This window comes from Odontomachus brunneus, unplaced genomic scaffold, assembly GCF_010583005.1.
Source record: "Odontomachus brunneus isolate Ranch 3 - 2012 unplaced genomic scaffold, Obru_v1 Obru_scaffold_026, whole genome shotgun sequence".
NCBI classification, from domain to species: Eukaryota; Metazoa; Arthropoda; class Insecta; order Hymenoptera; family Formicidae; genus Odontomachus; species Odontomachus brunneus.
The window spans coordinates 549,695-566,215 of record NW_022639476.1 but is presented as its reverse complement, the minus strand read 5'-3'; the positions used below and the strand labels follow the sequence as shown (position 1 = coordinate 566,215).

The 16,521-nt window shown below is 39.4% G+C and overlaps 4 protein-coding genes across 14 annotated transcripts in view; 1 reads left to right on the top strand and 3 right to left on the bottom strand.

The window, feature by feature from the left end:
• Positions 1-8,233, bottom strand: part of LOC116842616 (leupaxin) — a 25,878-nt gene extending 17,645 nt beyond the window's left edge. The window contains exons 1-2 of one of the 7 annotated variants that reach the window (XM_032812045.1): positions 6,439-6,736; positions 3,693-4,003 (exon numbers count right to left, since the gene is read on the bottom strand). In XM_032812045.1, the coding sequence (XP_032667936.1) occupies positions 3,693-3,786 (94 nt within the window). In that variant the 5' untranslated portion in view covers positions 3,787-4,003; positions 6,439-6,736. Of the gene's footprint in view, positions 1-162; positions 1,596-1,660; positions 2,131-3,692; positions 4,004-6,438; positions 6,737-8,084 lie in introns of those variants that run through there. The other 6 variants (XM_032812046.1, XM_032812049.1, XM_032812051.1 and 3 more) reach the window with 6 other exon arrangements.
• LOC116842618 (RING-type E3 ubiquitin-protein ligase PPIL2) lies at positions 8,209-12,380 on the bottom strand. Of its 5 annotated transcripts, none has more exons than XM_032812056.1 (11): positions 12,228-12,380; positions 11,545-11,597; positions 11,006-11,372; positions 10,692-10,857; positions 10,400-10,554; positions 10,197-10,320; positions 9,810-9,958; positions 9,539-9,690; positions 9,013-9,345; positions 8,818-8,939; positions 8,209-8,354 (listed from the first exon to the last, which is right to left on the bottom strand). In XM_032812056.1, exons 2-10 carry the CDS (start codon positions 11,574-11,576, stop codon positions 8,828-8,830), a joined length of 1,590 nt encoding a protein of 529 aa, XP_032667947.1. In that variant the 5' UTR covers positions 11,577-11,597; positions 12,228-12,380; the 3' UTR covers positions 8,209-8,354; positions 8,818-8,827. The 5 variants fall into 5 exon arrangements, with proteins under 5 accessions (XP_032667947.1, XP_032667951.1, XP_032667946.1 ...); XM_032812060.1 differs by having other exon boundaries at positions 8,818-8,921; positions 12,228-12,378; XM_032812055.1 differs by lacking the exon at positions 8,209-8,354 and having other exon boundaries at positions 8,669-8,939.
• A 58-nt stretch (positions 12,381-12,438) lies between these two features.
• On the top strand, positions 12,439-13,801 carry LOC116842621 (39S ribosomal protein L11, mitochondrial). The gene is made up of 4 exons (XM_032812066.1): positions 12,439-12,590; positions 12,644-12,789; positions 13,059-13,248; positions 13,459-13,801. The coding sequence occupies exons 2-4, from the start codon at positions 12,655-12,657 to the stop codon at positions 13,728-13,730; spliced, it is 597 nt and encodes a 198-aa protein (XP_032667957.1). The 5' UTR covers positions 12,439-12,590; positions 12,644-12,654; the 3' UTR covers positions 13,731-13,801.
• Positions 13,802-14,407: 606 nt separating this feature from the next.
• On the bottom strand, positions 14,408-16,520 carry LOC116842619 (aarF domain-containing protein kinase 1). Its single transcript, XM_032812061.1, has 2 exons — positions 16,371-16,520; positions 14,408-16,198 (listed from the first exon to the last, which is right to left on the bottom strand). The coding sequence occupies exon 2, from the start codon at positions 16,196-16,198 to the stop codon at positions 14,621-14,623; it is 1,578 nt and encodes a 525-aa protein (XP_032667952.1). The 5' UTR covers positions 16,371-16,520; the 3' UTR covers positions 14,408-14,620.
• Position 16,521: the final 1 nt, after the last annotated feature.

Below are 16,521 nucleotides of genomic sequence, written 5' to 3'. Positions count from 1 at the left end.
GTTCAACGAGTGTTCCTGCAAATCCGAATCATTCGCGACAAGTCGCCCGATGATTTTTGCCAAAGTCGCAACAGCGACTTATGGCGACAAACAGACGCGTGTTACGGAACACATCTCGCGGGCGATTAGGGTTAACGGGACGGTACTTAAGCAAGCACTTACTGATGTATTGCTCCCATCGTGCGTGACGTCGAATCGTCGCCAGACGAACTGGTGAAATCGGCGACGCGGGCCTCATCACATCCGTCATCGTTGCGCGTTTGCAAGAATCTCACTTTCTCTGCGCGAGGAACAACGACTTATGATGGTAATGCGACATCTTGAAGACATGGCCAGGATGACCACCGAATGTCGCTGTCGCGAAAATAAATAAATGGAAAAACACGTAATGTGCCGATTAATATGACCATTAATATGCAAATTCTTCTGGTTGCATCGTGAACTAGATATACAAGTTCTTGTCGATGTAGATACACGAGTGCTTTATTCGCGGCAGCGACTTCCCAGCCATCCTGCGCAACATCCTGCACGATGATTTCGCGCTTTAAATTCTCCTCATATCTAATTGAAATTTGCGATAAGGTTCCCCGAAGTTGCGATAATTTCTTTGTCCTCCGAACGAATTAACTCCGCGCGAATTAACTGCATATCTTTCTCATCGTGTCGTCGACGTTAATTGGATCTTCGAAAATATTATTGCAAGCGGAGAAATGAGACGAGAAGAATGGGAGCGACAGGTGGCGGAGCCGAAAACAGCAAACAGGTGAAAAAGGAAAAAAGGAAGAAAAGAAAAGATCATCGCGCTAAAAATATCCGGCTCGTTATCGACGCGATATCCACCAGCGTCGTCCGGACTCTCCGTAAATCACGCGCGGACTAAATCCGCGACGTTGTGTGTTGTGCTCTAACTGGCCGCGAGGTAAAAATAAACCTCAAATTAGAGCGGAACTAGAGACTCTGCTGGACCGGCGACACCTTAATCCTATTCCAGAACAGCCGAGTTTAATTCTCGAGTATCAAGCGACGAGGAGATGAGCCTCCTCCAACGCATTTCCTTCCTCTTTCCATCTCTCTTTCCACCTCCCTCCCCTTTTCTCTCTTTCTCTCTCTCTCTTTCATCATGACCGTGATCATCATGAGCATCGAGCGTGGATAAAGGCATTAATAATGATAATAATATAATAACAACAATCTACCAATTTTGACGGAGTGAAATACGATCACAAACTGGCGATCATCCACAAACGACAGAAACGAAACGAGACAAGCAAACAACGAAAACTGAACGCGAAAATTGCCTTTGCGAGACGCTCAATAGGATCACACCGCATCATTTCGAGTGGATTACTGTGGTCACCGACTCTCTACATTTCGTCTATTGAAATGACTCAAAAAACAAAATGATAGTCGAGTTACTCGAAGTCAAGTGACTTTTCGCTCAAATAGAATAAATTCTCAATTGTTTTGAAAGAGATTTTGTTTTAAAAATTTAGAGAGCAAATGATGCAGGGGCAGGAAGGTCCAGAAAAGCTGGCAAGGCTCATTAAAAGTCGTTCAACCAATTGAATTTTCACTTCTGAAAGACATTTTGTAAAAAATCCGAAATTGAAGAATGAATCGGAATGACGAAGTCGCTTCCTCAAAATAATCAACAACTTACGATGCACATTTGTAACATTGCGCATAATTGAAAAATTCGTCTGGAATTAGGGTTACAAAATGTTGAGGCTATTATGCCGAATTGTGTGTACTCCATCGCGTTACTCAAATTCATCCCGGTCAAATTCACCCATACGATATATCTTCACTATCACTTCGGACGAATTCGTTCATTCGTTCGTCGACTGAGACCTCTCAGTCCAGGAAATCTCGAGAAACTAGAGAGCGGTCAAAAGGTTATTCGCGAGTATAAGATGAAGAGGATCGATGAGAGCGTCGCGCCGCGTCGCGTCGTCACACGACCTGCACACGTTTACGAACCGAACACGTGGATCGATGAGCACGTGGCGCGGATGTTGTCCGGGATTCGTCAAGAGTCGCGGCTTGGAGATGATCGATCAGCTCCGAATATCTGGCGGTACCAGACGGGACTGGCACCACGTGCTGTTGTTGCCGCCGCCGCCGCCACCACCGCCGCCGCCGCGGTAGCTGCACTTGCGAAATCTCTGTTACGTGAACTATTACCCTGCCCCTGCCCGTGCCCGCGTCCCTCGCCGACGATCCCCTTTTAATATAGGCAGCTCGTGGACTGTTTATCGCAAATGACGAGATGTCGAGAGGTCCGCTCATTCGATAAATCTTCACCTCCGCACAGTCGCGAATTGCGCAGATACACACTAATCGAATTGTCGCACATACGCACACACGTTTATCCGATTATCGACGAAATACATACGAGACGAAAAATCCCAGCACGAAGCACCCGTTGCGATATTTTCGTGATATGACATAAAACTGGACTCGACTCTCTCTCTCGTCTGACAAAACCGAAAAGCAAGTTACGTGAATAACGAGCTAAATATCCATTCTAATATCTAACAACAGACCTTCCCTCTCTCTCTAAATTTCAAAATTTGCTTTTTATCTTTGATTCTTCTCAAAAAATATCGATAAGTCGTGTTTCCTCGAGGTATGCAGATATGGAAAACGACAACGCGATACCACAGTCGTCAGCGATATGTGAAGGGAACTCGCATTGATTCTTCGGCACGTCGATTTCTGTTTCTTCTTTTTCTAGCGGTTACTCGGTCAACCGATCGAAGGTATCTAAACCGGCCTTTATCGCGCCTTCCTACATATTTGCGCAGCGTAAGCGGGCGTAGGAAGTGGAAACACGCGAGGCTGACCTCATATGGAGGTGCGGATCCCCCGAGGACCGATCGAGGAAGAGGAGATGCCTACGCGCGCGTTCGTGTTCACCTTGAATTCGTATACCATTCGATCGTCGGAGAATGCGCAACGATGACGTAGTAAATTCGAGCTTGTATCGCGAATTAATTGCGCGTGTAATCGGTAATCAGAGATCGGAGGACGAAAGGATCGTCACATCCTCTAGGTCGATCATGAATCTCACCATCCAATGGTCTCTTCAAAGTTTCTGCTTTTCATGACTTCACGCCAGACAAAAATATTCATAACTGACCTTGCGCTGGTTGAACCATCCATTATAAACTAATTATCATGTCTAGCTTCAAATGAAGCTTTTGCTATGTCATTGGACATATTGTAATAAAAATTATGTTAAAATTATATTTCATTTTACGACGTTTTCTGCAAAGCTGGACTATAATTGGAATTGTAATTGAAGTTACTATAGAAACAATAAATTTTTGACGATTTACCTGGTATACAATATAAAAAACGTTCAAGTAATTACAATAATTTTGTAACAGAAAGTCAAACGTATACAATATTATGAAATAAATATACAGTAATTTCGTTCATAACTCTGTATGATCCAACATTACAGAAATTTTCTTATAATTCTTACTATTTTTTCCATGTATGAAGAATGAACAGATAATTACTACGAAATTCCTCGGTTACAAAATTCTCCAGTAATTTTTACTATAAAATTCTGTCTGTGTGGTATGCTCATAGAACACATTTTTTTATATTTTGGATCATTGACGTCCCATTTATATCTTATTTACATTCTATTGATGACGATATGCGATAAAAAGCTAACTTACATCCGGGAGGCGAGCCCTTCTTCATAGTGATCCTGTAAGGCTGATAATTGTCGCCTGGTTCGACTTTGCCGTACATTGTCCGATCCATGGCCATCTTTCTCTATTCACCACGCGGACGCGTACACACACACACACACATGCACAATGAACACACGTACACTCCGCCGCGAGAAATTGGATGCGCGTGCGTACGCGTGCGTGCGTGCACGTGTTCACTCACGTGGCGATCGTGGGGCAAACGATGGAGTTGGTGACATAAGCCCTACCAAGGAAGTAATTGCGGTTCTGCGTTGCGTGACGGCGAATTGACGCTAATTTAACAAGTACGGTGCAATGAAAGAAGACGAAACGGTTCAATTTTTCACCGCGCGTTCACCGAATCACAGACATCATTCTGTCAAATTAATTTTGTAAACAGAACAGAGAGGAAATATTTCATTCACCTTTTATCGAATCTTGAACACAATTAGAAGCTACAGAAAATGTAATAAATGCGCAAAACGAATATGCTGAAATAGGTATGAGAGGAAAAGGACGAAAACAGGGCTAATAGCAGTTAAAATTACATTCTGCGAGAATCGTATCTCGTTGATTCGTAAAGATGTCTGGTGAAAATAAACGTCTCGTTATTCATCAGAGGGTAATGCACTCTAGAATATAGAATCGCGGACACGAGGAAGGAAACGGAAGAAATGACGTGTCTCGGAGTACCGCGCTGAGCGAAATGATTTACTCGACAGTTCAACGGAAGAGGTTGACCCTTAACTGTGTTAGTGAACTCAGGTTCAGACAGACTACACGGCGGCTATTTTGGATTACTAATTTTAACAACGTATAAGCTTCATTCGAACCGTGTTGTAAAGCTCCTTGCTAGGAGTAAGTCACAAATCAAGGTGACAAATCAGACTGCGAATTACGCGAATCTATTCGACAAATATCATTTGGTACGAACGTCTCGCAGAAAGAAGTTAATTGACTTTGCAGACCTTGCTCACTTCACCAGCTCAATTTTAAGGACAATAATTAATCTCACCGCGAACTTCCTGCCGTAAGTTCCGGAAAAATTCAGCAGTTTCTCCCGAACGGCACGGCAGCAACAATTTATCCGCGTGTTGCAACGAGAACGGCGTCACGATGTTCCCCGAAAACACGAGTGGCCGAAACGTGCATGCGTCGATGCGATTTTTCCCGAGCACGGATTGGCAAATGCGGAAACGCGCACGGAAAATCTGTCGCCGACCGCACGATTACACGCGCACTCTTTGGCGACGAAGAACAGCTCGAGAGTCGGCGAATAAGAGTAGTTGAAACGCACGCGAGTGTATTTCCGGCGCTCACCCGCGCCTAGTGTCACAGAGTGCTCTCTTTCGGTCTCTTTCGCCCTGGCCGCTGTCTCCGCTCTCGGAGAAAGAGACACGTCGAGCAACGTTGTGGAGAAAAGAGAGAGAGCTGTGAATTTAGAGGGATTAGAGAGTCTATGGGAGAGAGGTAGAAGCAAGTGCAGAATAGAATAGAATAGAATAGAGAGAATGAGGGAGAAAGAGAGAAGAAAGCGTCTATTATAGCCGTAGGGTAACACCTCCCCTATTCGTTTCTATCTTCATTCATTATAATTTTTTACATTTGTTTACATATATTTTCTAAGAATGTATACAAAAGCACACATATGGTGATAAATGAACGTACACGCAAAAATTTGCAAAAATAGCAACAAAAGAAATAGATGAAACAAAAGCAGAGGAAAAGTAGGAAAGACAATGAAATGGCACAGCAAAGAATACCAAAAAAGATATGGATAAATGGATAGACAAACATACGAGAGCCAAATACACGAAGGATTTTCTAGTAATAACGATATTAATAAATAAAATAAGAAAAAAAAGAATTGAATATAAGACTGGAATGGAGTACAAAATGTCGTCTGTAAGAAATATTGAAACCATGTATGTTAATCGTTGCTATCGTTATCAGGGTTATCGTGTTATCAATGCGAAAATCCACCAACCGCTAAATATCAGCACGTATTACCATATGCTACGTGTTGCAAACTTCTAATATAAATTATCATATTATATATGTAAATAATTAAAGAAATCTTGTTTGGAAAAATTAGATCTAAACAGTCCAAGATATAGGACGAAGAGTAACATTTGTGAAACGTTGCGAGGAACGATTTCAATTAAAATCCGCGAATGATCGCAACGCGTACACCAAGATTGGACGGTGTCACGAATCCATGATATAATTAAAAGAGATGATGATATCGCGACTAACGGGATATCGCAGTCAACTGGAAATGCAAAACAATGGGCAAAGTGCCAAGAAATGCCGTCCACACCTCGATACATAGTGTGTCTCTTATATTATTATGTCGATGCACGGTTTATATAATAAAAAAAAAATATAATCTCATCCTTGATGAAATCCTTTCATACATGACTCAAGAAAATTCTTCTAAACCAAATGGAAAATATACTAAAAAAGAATTCTAGTTATAAAGTGCTATTTCCTATAATTTCATATTCTAAGCGAAAACTTTTATCGAAAGGGTACTCCTTTTGTAATGAAGAGAAATTTTGTGTTCAGTTTGATGAATTCTACCCGCACAAAACAGGTAAGTCATGAATCATCAGACATCCTGTATAAAAGGATGTTATTTTTTTTGATACACCAACTCTCCAGAAAGACAATAATCAGTTGGTTATTGTCTTTCGATTACTTCAAAATAATTGGGTATTACACACACGCGAAGCTTCCCGGCGAAATTCATCCGATCGTTAGAACCTTTTTCGACACACCACACCTCGATCTCACTTTCAGTCTACGGATGGTAAAACGTTTGCTCTCTCTTCGCGAGTCCACCGAGCGGCACCATAACGAGTGCTCGACGTGACAAACTAATGTACAGTTCGCATAACACTGATGCAACGGCGAGGCCATACGCCATACGGGTTGAGATAATGGTTGTTATTGCCCGTGCCCCTCCAGCTTTTCCCGCGGCTTTCCTCCCCGCATCGTCGCGATACGATTTAGCACGCGATCATTTTATCCGCGGATTTGTACACGAAGACTCGCGGCAACTCTCGTTTAATTAGTGGGAAGAGCAGTCGCCGCACAGTGGTGCCAAGACGGACAAGATCTTAACTTTTCAAGATGTATCTCTAGATGTTTAACTATATTTGCATACACGCGCAATATTAAATGCATGTTTACCTTGACGGTAGACATCGCCGTCTGTAGCTCATCCGTCATATCATGCGTGACCATTTACAAATCTTCTACAATTAATATCTCGATCATTATTGCGATTTTCACAAAACGGTATTGGTATTTCTTATTCGACCTTAATCTGAAAAATTGTGAGATTGAGCTGGAACACCCTGTATATGTATATACATATAAGGCGAAAGCACGCGATTCGTTTATCGATTATATGTTTACGATAGCTTATATCGATAACGTCGATAATGCTTATTGATAAGCGGGAAATGGTTGTAAAATAGTTGTAATTCAGAGTTCTGAACGAGCGAGAATATAACTGTTCATTCATTCATTCATTCATTGCAATGAGCAACTAGACTGTTTAATGTAAAAATATCTGGACACATTTCTAGATTTTCATATTGTTTTGGTCTTTAAATACGGGAATATTGGGACTTTCAAAAGGCAAAACAGTATTGAGCAGGACGAACATTAGTCAATTTTCTTCAAGATCTTTTTCTCAGCAAACGCAAACAAAAACATATCTCGAAGTATCAATATTTTCGATAAAAGTGTAGTGATGTATCGATACTCCGATACATTCCATCTTCGCTCGTTTGACAGACAGAAATGAAAACACGTCTCCAAAAGCGTTAATATTTCCAGTAAACGCGTCGCGATATCGATACTCTAACAAATAATCTTCATCGTCTCTATACGCAAATGTGTCTCAAAGTATCGATACTTTAAGATACTTTCGACGCGAAAGAATAACGGTATCGATACTCAAATTCCAGCAGCCGTGTGCTCGACGGACAAAAGTGAAAACACGTCCCAAGACGTTGATGCTTTCGGTGAATGCGTCTAGGTATCGATACTACGATACATTTCAATATCTCTGCACTTGACAGATGCGACGAACGAGAACGCATCTTGAAGCGTCGATACCTCCAGCGTGAAAGCGTAACGGTATCGATACTCCAAGCGCATTCCAGCATCTCTATGATTTTGACAGCTGCTCCCGATAAAAATACGCGTCGGAGCACTGATATCCCCGACGTCCTATGCTCGTTTCGACGATATCGACAAACGCCACCGATAAGTAAATCCCGACGTGTCGGAACGCTTGACAGACAGGAATTTGGAGGTTAGCTCTCCGTGACGCGTCTATGTTTTGGCACGTTTACTCACCCAAATCATCCATGATGTGAGTGTTTTCACAACGCACAGGATTCCAGCAACACGCGGCCGCGATCAGCCAGAATCACGTCGTCAGGATCACGAAGAAGCGCGAGACGCGCTTGATTCTCGCTCACCAACTCGTCCTGTGCTGGACGACTCCGCTTTAGTTCACACGCACGCTCGCTCTCGTTCACTCACTCGCCGCCGACCATCAAACATGGAGGCTCCGGCCTGATTCAGCCTCTTCCATTAGCAATCGCCCTGTGCTATACCGAGCTCCTAAACATGAACAAACACACTGTATCTCTCCGCAAAAGGACGAGTACAATAATTGAATGCCTTAACGAAGATTCATTGAAATGAATCTTCGTAATCTCGTAGTACAAAATATATATGCACACGTGTGCATGTGTACAGGTATATGTATACACGCATACACACACACATTTTTGTTTTTTATGTTATATATCAATAAAAACGATTAAAATTTATGTTCAACATTGACTATAAGATATAAAAAATCTTTGCTAATATAGAAGAGATAGAAAATTAAAAAGAAAACTTTCTGAAAAACAATGGAAAGAATTACACGATTATAACCTACATTGTTTATTCTTAGATTTTTTTTATATAGATCATGTAAAGTCAGGGAACCTAGCAATAGAATGGTATAAATACAGATATATTTTCATTTGTCCATAAATTATAAATATATAACTAAGAAACTATATTCAATATTTACATATAATTTGTTAAAACGTGAAGGAAGAGAAATCTCCGTAAGCTTGCGTTGAGATTCTCTTCTTCTTCGCAACAGACTCCGCGTTTGAATCCCGTTTGTCCGCCCTGTGAAAAGTCACTTTTCTATTACAAACAGATCACACGAATAAATGATAAAATCCTACGAATGAATGGCACAATTAAACAGGAATCTTACTTTTCCGGCTCCAGCTTCACATATTTTCCTATGCCCGATCGGTAAACTTTCTGGGCTTCATTCTTGTCGGTTTTGTCTGCCGCATTTTTCTGATTCGCCTCTTGTGCCAGTCGTTCCATCTCGGCAGCACGTTCCGATGCAAGCTGTTCATCGGCTTCTTGGAAGGGATTCACGAAGACTTGAACGGCTTGCAGAACTATATCCTCGATCGGCCGATCTTTGTTGTCTACCTCCACCTTTTCGATCGCGTTCAACGTCTCAAAACCACCGACGATCTTTCCGAAGACGGTGTGTTTGCGATCCAGGTGTTTACACGAACGAAACGTAATGAAACTAAAACAATACAACGATAACGTAACGATGAAGAAAACGAGACATGATGTGTATCGAGATCGTGGGTCTGTTTTCTGTTCCTACACTGCTGAACTGGTGCAATAAGTTAGAGTGAGAGTATATTTTTTCTCCCTTTTATTGCATCAGTTCAGCACTGCAGGAACAAAAACAAACCTAATAATTTTGAACTTACAATTGGGATCCGTTGGTGTTCGGACCCGAATTTGCCATGGACAGGATGCCTCTACCTAGGTGAGATAGAACCGGCTTGAATTCATCCTCGAACGGCTTACCCCAAATCGACTCGCCGCCGTTACCCGTATTGGTCGGATCGCCGCCTTGAATCTACAGTAGAAAGACAAAATTGACTGTAACATTTCATATAATAAAGAAAAATATAATTTCGTAAAAGATATATAAAGTGTGATCTTGGAAACATTCGTCTTAAAGTTAAATATACTTGCCATAAAATTTCGTATCGACCTGTGGAACTTCGTGCCATTATAGTAACCATTTTCACTGTGTTTGATGAAGTTCTCACAGGTTTTCGGAACCAAATCGCAAAACAATTCCAGATTCAATGCTCCGAAATTCGTGAATAGTCTCACGTATCCTGAAATAAAGAGATTCCGATCGTAGATCCAAGCATATATGATTTTAATGCATATGTAACATTAAGTGTTAAGTGTTCTATTTATTTTCGAAGAACTTCCTGAACTGATGTACACTGTTGCAATAAATTAGGGAAAAACAAGTATATTTTGTTTTACTCTAAACTGTTATATCAGTGTACATCAGTTTAACAAGTTCTTCGAAAAAAACAGATCTATTATAACGCAATACATACGTACCTTTCTTCTTAACTCTCTCGTATCGCACTAGATCTTCCGCAATTACAGCTGCTTGATGAGTTGTCTCCGCTGGCATCACCGTTGAAGTGAATCCAGCAGCTACCGCGCCAGTAGAATAGTGTGCCTGCATTCAAAGTAACAAAATTACTTCCAGTATAAACGAGACAAAAAAAAACTATCAATATATAAAATTATGTACAAACCGCATTAAACTTGTCAGCCTTCTGCTTGGAGAATGTGTCTTCTGTGTTGCTTTTTGCTGGCTTGTACTCTCTTTCAAGCTCTTCCAAAATTTCTTTAGTCTCTGTCGAAACTGTTTTCAACTTTGCATTCGGATTATTTCGCTCTCTTATCGTTTCTGCAAAGTATTCATTTATGTGTACAATTGTTTACAATTTATAATTACTTTATTTACAATATGTGTAATTTATTTATATGTACTTCCAGAAGAAAATCACAGAAATAATCTTTTTTCTCAGATAAATTAAAACTTACCTTCATCTTCCATTCTTATGTTATTCTTAATATGATGGAATGTGGACAAATTGAATTTCATCGCATCGGTTGGATCCTGAATTGTAATAATATCTTTTCGTTCAAATGGTTGGTCATTTATCAAATCTTTCCAATTTGCAGCTTTTATATTCAACTGTTCAACAGCCTGGAAAAACAATTTTATGTAAATAGAATAGCATGTAATATAAGTAGAACATAAAACGACAATGAAATGAAAAAGGTTAATCAATAAAAATAAAAATATTTTGTATATATATATATATATATATATATGTATACACACACACATATACCTCATAAGAGAATACATTTCCTGTGGTCTTGATAGCGACAATATGTGAATGCTTTGTGAACAATTTGTAGAGAACAGGGCACTGATATTCATCCTGTACATTTTTATGAAAATTTAGTTTGATAAGACTCTTTGCATCCAATGGTTTGCTTGTTACAGGATTGTGCTTATATCGTTTTAAATATTCTAGAATAGCCTCTAACTCAAAAACATTGCCATGTGCATCACAGTAGGGATGTTCAAAAGGTTGTAGAGTCAAACAACAATGGTTGAAAGGTAAACGTCTAAATGTTTTTTCTTCACTTGTTTCCAAAGTTCCCGACTTTCTTCCACCATACAATGTTGACCATTCTGTATATGTTAAATACCTGAAGAAATTCCCAAGATCATAATGTGGTTAAAAATTGAATAGAATGTTCTCATAGTCAAGATATAATAAAATTATATATAGAAGTCCAAAAAATCTATTTTAACAATATTAAGTCACAAAATATTCAATAGATATATACATTATTCCAAGCAAAATAATACTACACTTACATTTTATCCTTCTGATGCTGGCGTTTCCCCATCTTGAAAAATCTTTTAAATACCTTTAATGGAAAAAATATTGTTAGACATCTCCAAGTGACTACTGTAGCAAGTTAAATTATAAGGTTAAGTTGTCGTAACGTCTACGAAATATGTTAAAACTACGAAAACACACAATGATCGCGAAGAAGATCGCGATATGAAATAAATTATATTCAGAGGCTGAATAAAAACTAAATTGTTCCACAAAAATTAAATTAAACAATTAAACTATCTATAACCTCTAAATCGTACGTCATATAGAAAAGTGACACAGTATAGAAAATATAACTTTCTAAAGATAAAATTTCAGTAAAATAAAAAAAAATATATATATATATCTACAGACGTATTTCAACTACAGATCAGAAGAAATACCTTTTTCTTTTCGTCTTATTATTAAAGTGACCAGATTTCCCAGCCCTGAATTCGGAACACTTCATAAATGTGTAAAGCAGGGGGAGGGGGATAAAAAGATTCGAAAATTATTTGACAATCATTGAAAATGATGACAAATCAGTGTTCCGAAGAGCACTCGAAAAAATTCGGGACAATGGGTGAAAAATCAGGACTGTCCCGAAAAAATCGGAACGTCTGGTCACCTTAGTTATGTGTCGAGAAGGGAGGAGATTACTCCGTAATAATGTACTTACGATATGTCCTGACGACCGTACGTCGTTGTTTTCGGCGCTCTAATTATACTTATTTCTGCAATAAACTCAGGACACAAGCGAAAGACGTGTGGAATACGGAATGCTGTGTCCAGGCAGTTGCTCGGCATGAAAAAATGCGCAGATGCGCGCGCTGTCAATCACGTACACCAAAAGTTTATTAGCGCGTCGAAAGTGCCAAAAGTGCATGAATGTGAACGCGACCAGCTGGCTGGGGGCGCCACACCTTTTATGGCTGTGTGTTCGCTTTGAGCGTCACGTGTTATAAGTGCCCAAAGCGAACGCACCCTATGTCGCATGTGCGCTCTCTGTTTTGGCAGAAAATTCGAGGGAGAGTTTTCATTGGTACGGCATGATAGGTTATTTAAATTTTGATTTTCAAGCAGATATTTTTGTAGAACGTTGAAAAATGTCGAAGATGGCAAGAATGACAATGAAAACCAAAAAAGTAGCGGAAAAGATTGATCATTCGTCAAAATTACGCACAGATGTTTGTGCAGGTATGGCAACACCTGCACCACCGCTTGGACCTCAGCTCGGACAGGTTAGAATATTTTCATGTTATTCTTACCGCAAAATTGACCAGTGGAATACGTTTCCGAAGATGATTCTTACGTTGTAAAGATCCAATGTTGTCATTTTTAGGATTTTTATAAATTTTGTTGGTAATAATCCTATGAATGAATAAAGTGTTTATCACAACTCATTGATAAAACGTAATATTTTGGGGATAGAAAAAAAGAATAGAACGTAAACGCGTGCACATTGTAATAGAATTCTCAGTGCATGATATATAACTTTCTCTATTTTCAGAGGAATATTAACATTGCAAATTTCTGCAAAGAATTTAATCAGAGAACAGCCAATATCAAAGAAGGTATTCCTTTGCCATGCAGAGTCAAAGTGCATTCAGATAGAACTTTTGATTTAGTAATCCATAAACCACCAGCAACATACTATTTAAAGCAAGCAGCTGGTATACAGAAAGGAAGAACATTAAAAGGTAAATATATAAATTTTTACTTAAAATTTAACAAGCTTTTACTTTTTTATCCAAGAGAAAAAATAGTATGAGAAATGAGCTGTTTTAACTTAATCAGATATCGTCATGTTCACAAATCTTATATGAAAAAAATAAATGTTTTTTTTGGATATCGTTCTCTTTTCGCTTGCATCTTTAATATACAGTAAAGATAAAATAAGAAAATTTTAGGTGACATAGCTGGTAAGATCACATTAAAACATGTGTATGAAATTGCTAAGATTAAATCGGAGGATCCACCTATGGCATTGTTGTCATTGGAGGACATCTGTAAAATGATGATCGGCATTGCTCGTTCATGCGGCATCGAAGTTGTAGAGAAGATAGATCCAGTCGAGTATGCTCAGTTCCTAGAAGAGAGAGGAAAGATCCTCGAGAAGTTTTACGAGGAACTTCGAGTAGCCCGAGAGAGCAAAATGCTCAGAACTAATACGCAAGCATAAATGCACATCAACTTTATGCTATGTTGTTATTGTATATATATATATTTAGTAAAAATGAGAACACAAATGCATTTCACCTTTTTGTGTATTATTTGTCACAAATAACAAAAATCGTATTATTTGTCACAAATAACAAAAGTCGTATTATTTGTCACAAATAACAAAAGTCGTATTATTTGTCACAAATAACAAAAGTGATAACAAAATTCTTAATCAAGTTTATACAATGAAATCTTCATGATCATTCCTGTAATTATCATTGCTTTCATTCAATAAGTAGAGTAAAACAACTAATGAATCAAATAAACAACCAAGAAAACGCTTTACAAATTCTTGATTGATGACATCAGAGGCAAAAAAAATATACGATAAAAATTCTTGTAAAATACATTGAAATAAAAAGATATATCTATAAAATGATGTCATATTTTTAGTTATTTAATGATTGTTAGAATAAAAGAAAAGTATTTGGACTTATTTTACGTATTTGCTTGTGACTGATTTTATAGATATTTTTATTTTACATTATTTTATTTTTCAAGAATTTTTTTGCTTCTGACATAAATCGAGAGCTAACAGCCTTAACCTAGAATCCTACACAAAAAAGTTACATAACTTTAAACATCGGTAAATCCAGTCTATTTTCATTTGCTCAATTTCCAAAAAAATTATCAAAATTCTGTCCTCTTTTTTTTCTTTAATCGCAATGTAGAAAACATCGAGGAATATGAATTTATTAGTATTTTTGCGATTTAATGAAGTTAAAAACGTAGTAATGAAACATTATAATGAAAAAATAAAACATGTTTTTAAGAATAGTAATGTTTAAAAAGTTTACCTAATTAAAAATAAAAACCTGTTTACCTAGACAACCTAGACAAGAGCTTTCGTTAAAACTGATAGAATTCATTCGTCCAAAGAGAATTGACTGTGTTGTGCAGGTTGAAGTGTAGCAGGCCCAGATATACATAGTAGAGAGACAGCTTGAAGAGTGTCCAGTGCTCCAATAACAACACTCGGTACCTGTCCCACGTACTCGAGCATTGCCTCAGCTTCTCGCCGTACACGGAGCGCACGCAGCACCTGGACATCTCCATCATCGCGGACATTCTGGCCTGAGTGTGCAATGAGTGCTCGATACCACGCATTAGGTCGTTGGTTTTGAGTATCAGCAGCATCTGCCGATTCACGCGGTCCAACACGGTGCTGATTTTCGGCAGGAGATTTGGAATCTCTCTTTGGAATTGGTCCTTCTCCGTTAGGTCATATTTGGTCTTACGCATGCCGGTCCTCATAATAGTGTCCCACGTTCTGCCCGACACCATGCAAGCTAGCAGGCCATAGTAGTCGTCAATGCCGAGTCGCGTAGAGTACGTCTTTATCGTCGCCAGGTCGCCGTCTAAGATGGCCAGCCATAATTTAGAATAGTTCCAGCGAAATTCGTCCGACAGATCAGCGTACAGACCGTGATCCAATAATGCGATCTCCGCTTCGGAATCGCGGTTGCGCACTAAAATGTTGCCGGGATGCGGGTCGGAATGCACGAAACCGTCGATGAAAATCATATGGCTGTAAAGACGACCGAGCTTGCTGCTCACCTCATACGGGTTCACACGATGCGCGTGCATGTATTCGAGATCGTTCACCTGACCGCCCTCCAGAAATTCCATCGTGAGAACGCGCGACGTCGTGATGTCCCAGTATACCTTCGGCACTCGCAACCATCGATAACTGGCGAAGAGTCGGCTCGCCTTCTCGGCATTTTTACCTTCATGACTGAAATCCAGCTCCTGGGGGATGTTTTTCTTCGTCTCGTCCACAAGCCAGTCAAATTTAAAATCCGGGAACACGAGCGATGTTATCTTCACCAATGCTGACATTGTCTTGATGTCGACGTAGGAGTTGCTCTTGACGGCGCGATGCTGAACCTTTACAGCTACTATGTCACCGTTCTTCAATACTGCTTTATGTACTTGCGCGAGACTAGCAGTGCCCACGGGTTCTGGGTCGATGCTTTGGAATATCTCATATGGGTCTTTCTTGAAGTCCTCCCTGATCACAGTCAGCACATCTTTGAACGAAGACTGCGGTGCTGAACTGTGCAGTACACGCAAAGTCTGCACATATTCCTGAGGTAGTAGATAATCTAATGCACCCACATGCTGGCCGACTTTGATGTAGACTCCTTTGTTGACACAACAGAGCTCTAACAATTTCTGTGCTCCGTACTTGTGAACATCTGATTTCAGTTGCAGATACTCCGCTGATAACTTGTCTAATTTCTTGCTGTGCAATTCTTTCTGATAATGTCGACCTATTTCAAATACTGTGACTGCAGCTCGGCCTAGTCGTACGATTCCAATGGATCCAATATCGTATTTGTTAACTCTGAGAGATGCCAGAGTACCCAGTCCGACTGTGCCAATGGCAACAATTTTGAGTAGCTTTCTGGATGTAAACATTGTCATCTGCAATTAAACATTGACACCAAACTCGCAGTTTTGAAGGGTATCATAATAACTTTATATTTTCAGTCAAAAAGACATGATAAATTCTACTACAATCTCTCTCTTTCTCTCTCTCTAGAGATTGAATATTACACACATAATGAACAAAATAATATATAATAAACATACTCACCTAATAAAAACTACAAAGTAACAGTTATAAAAGTTCACATAAATTCGTGTTGTACGAAAACTACGTCGTAACATCGGAACGTACGGTCGAGCGGTACAACTGATTCTACTCGAGGTACCAACTAACCTCATTAAGTTGACACAATTTCAAC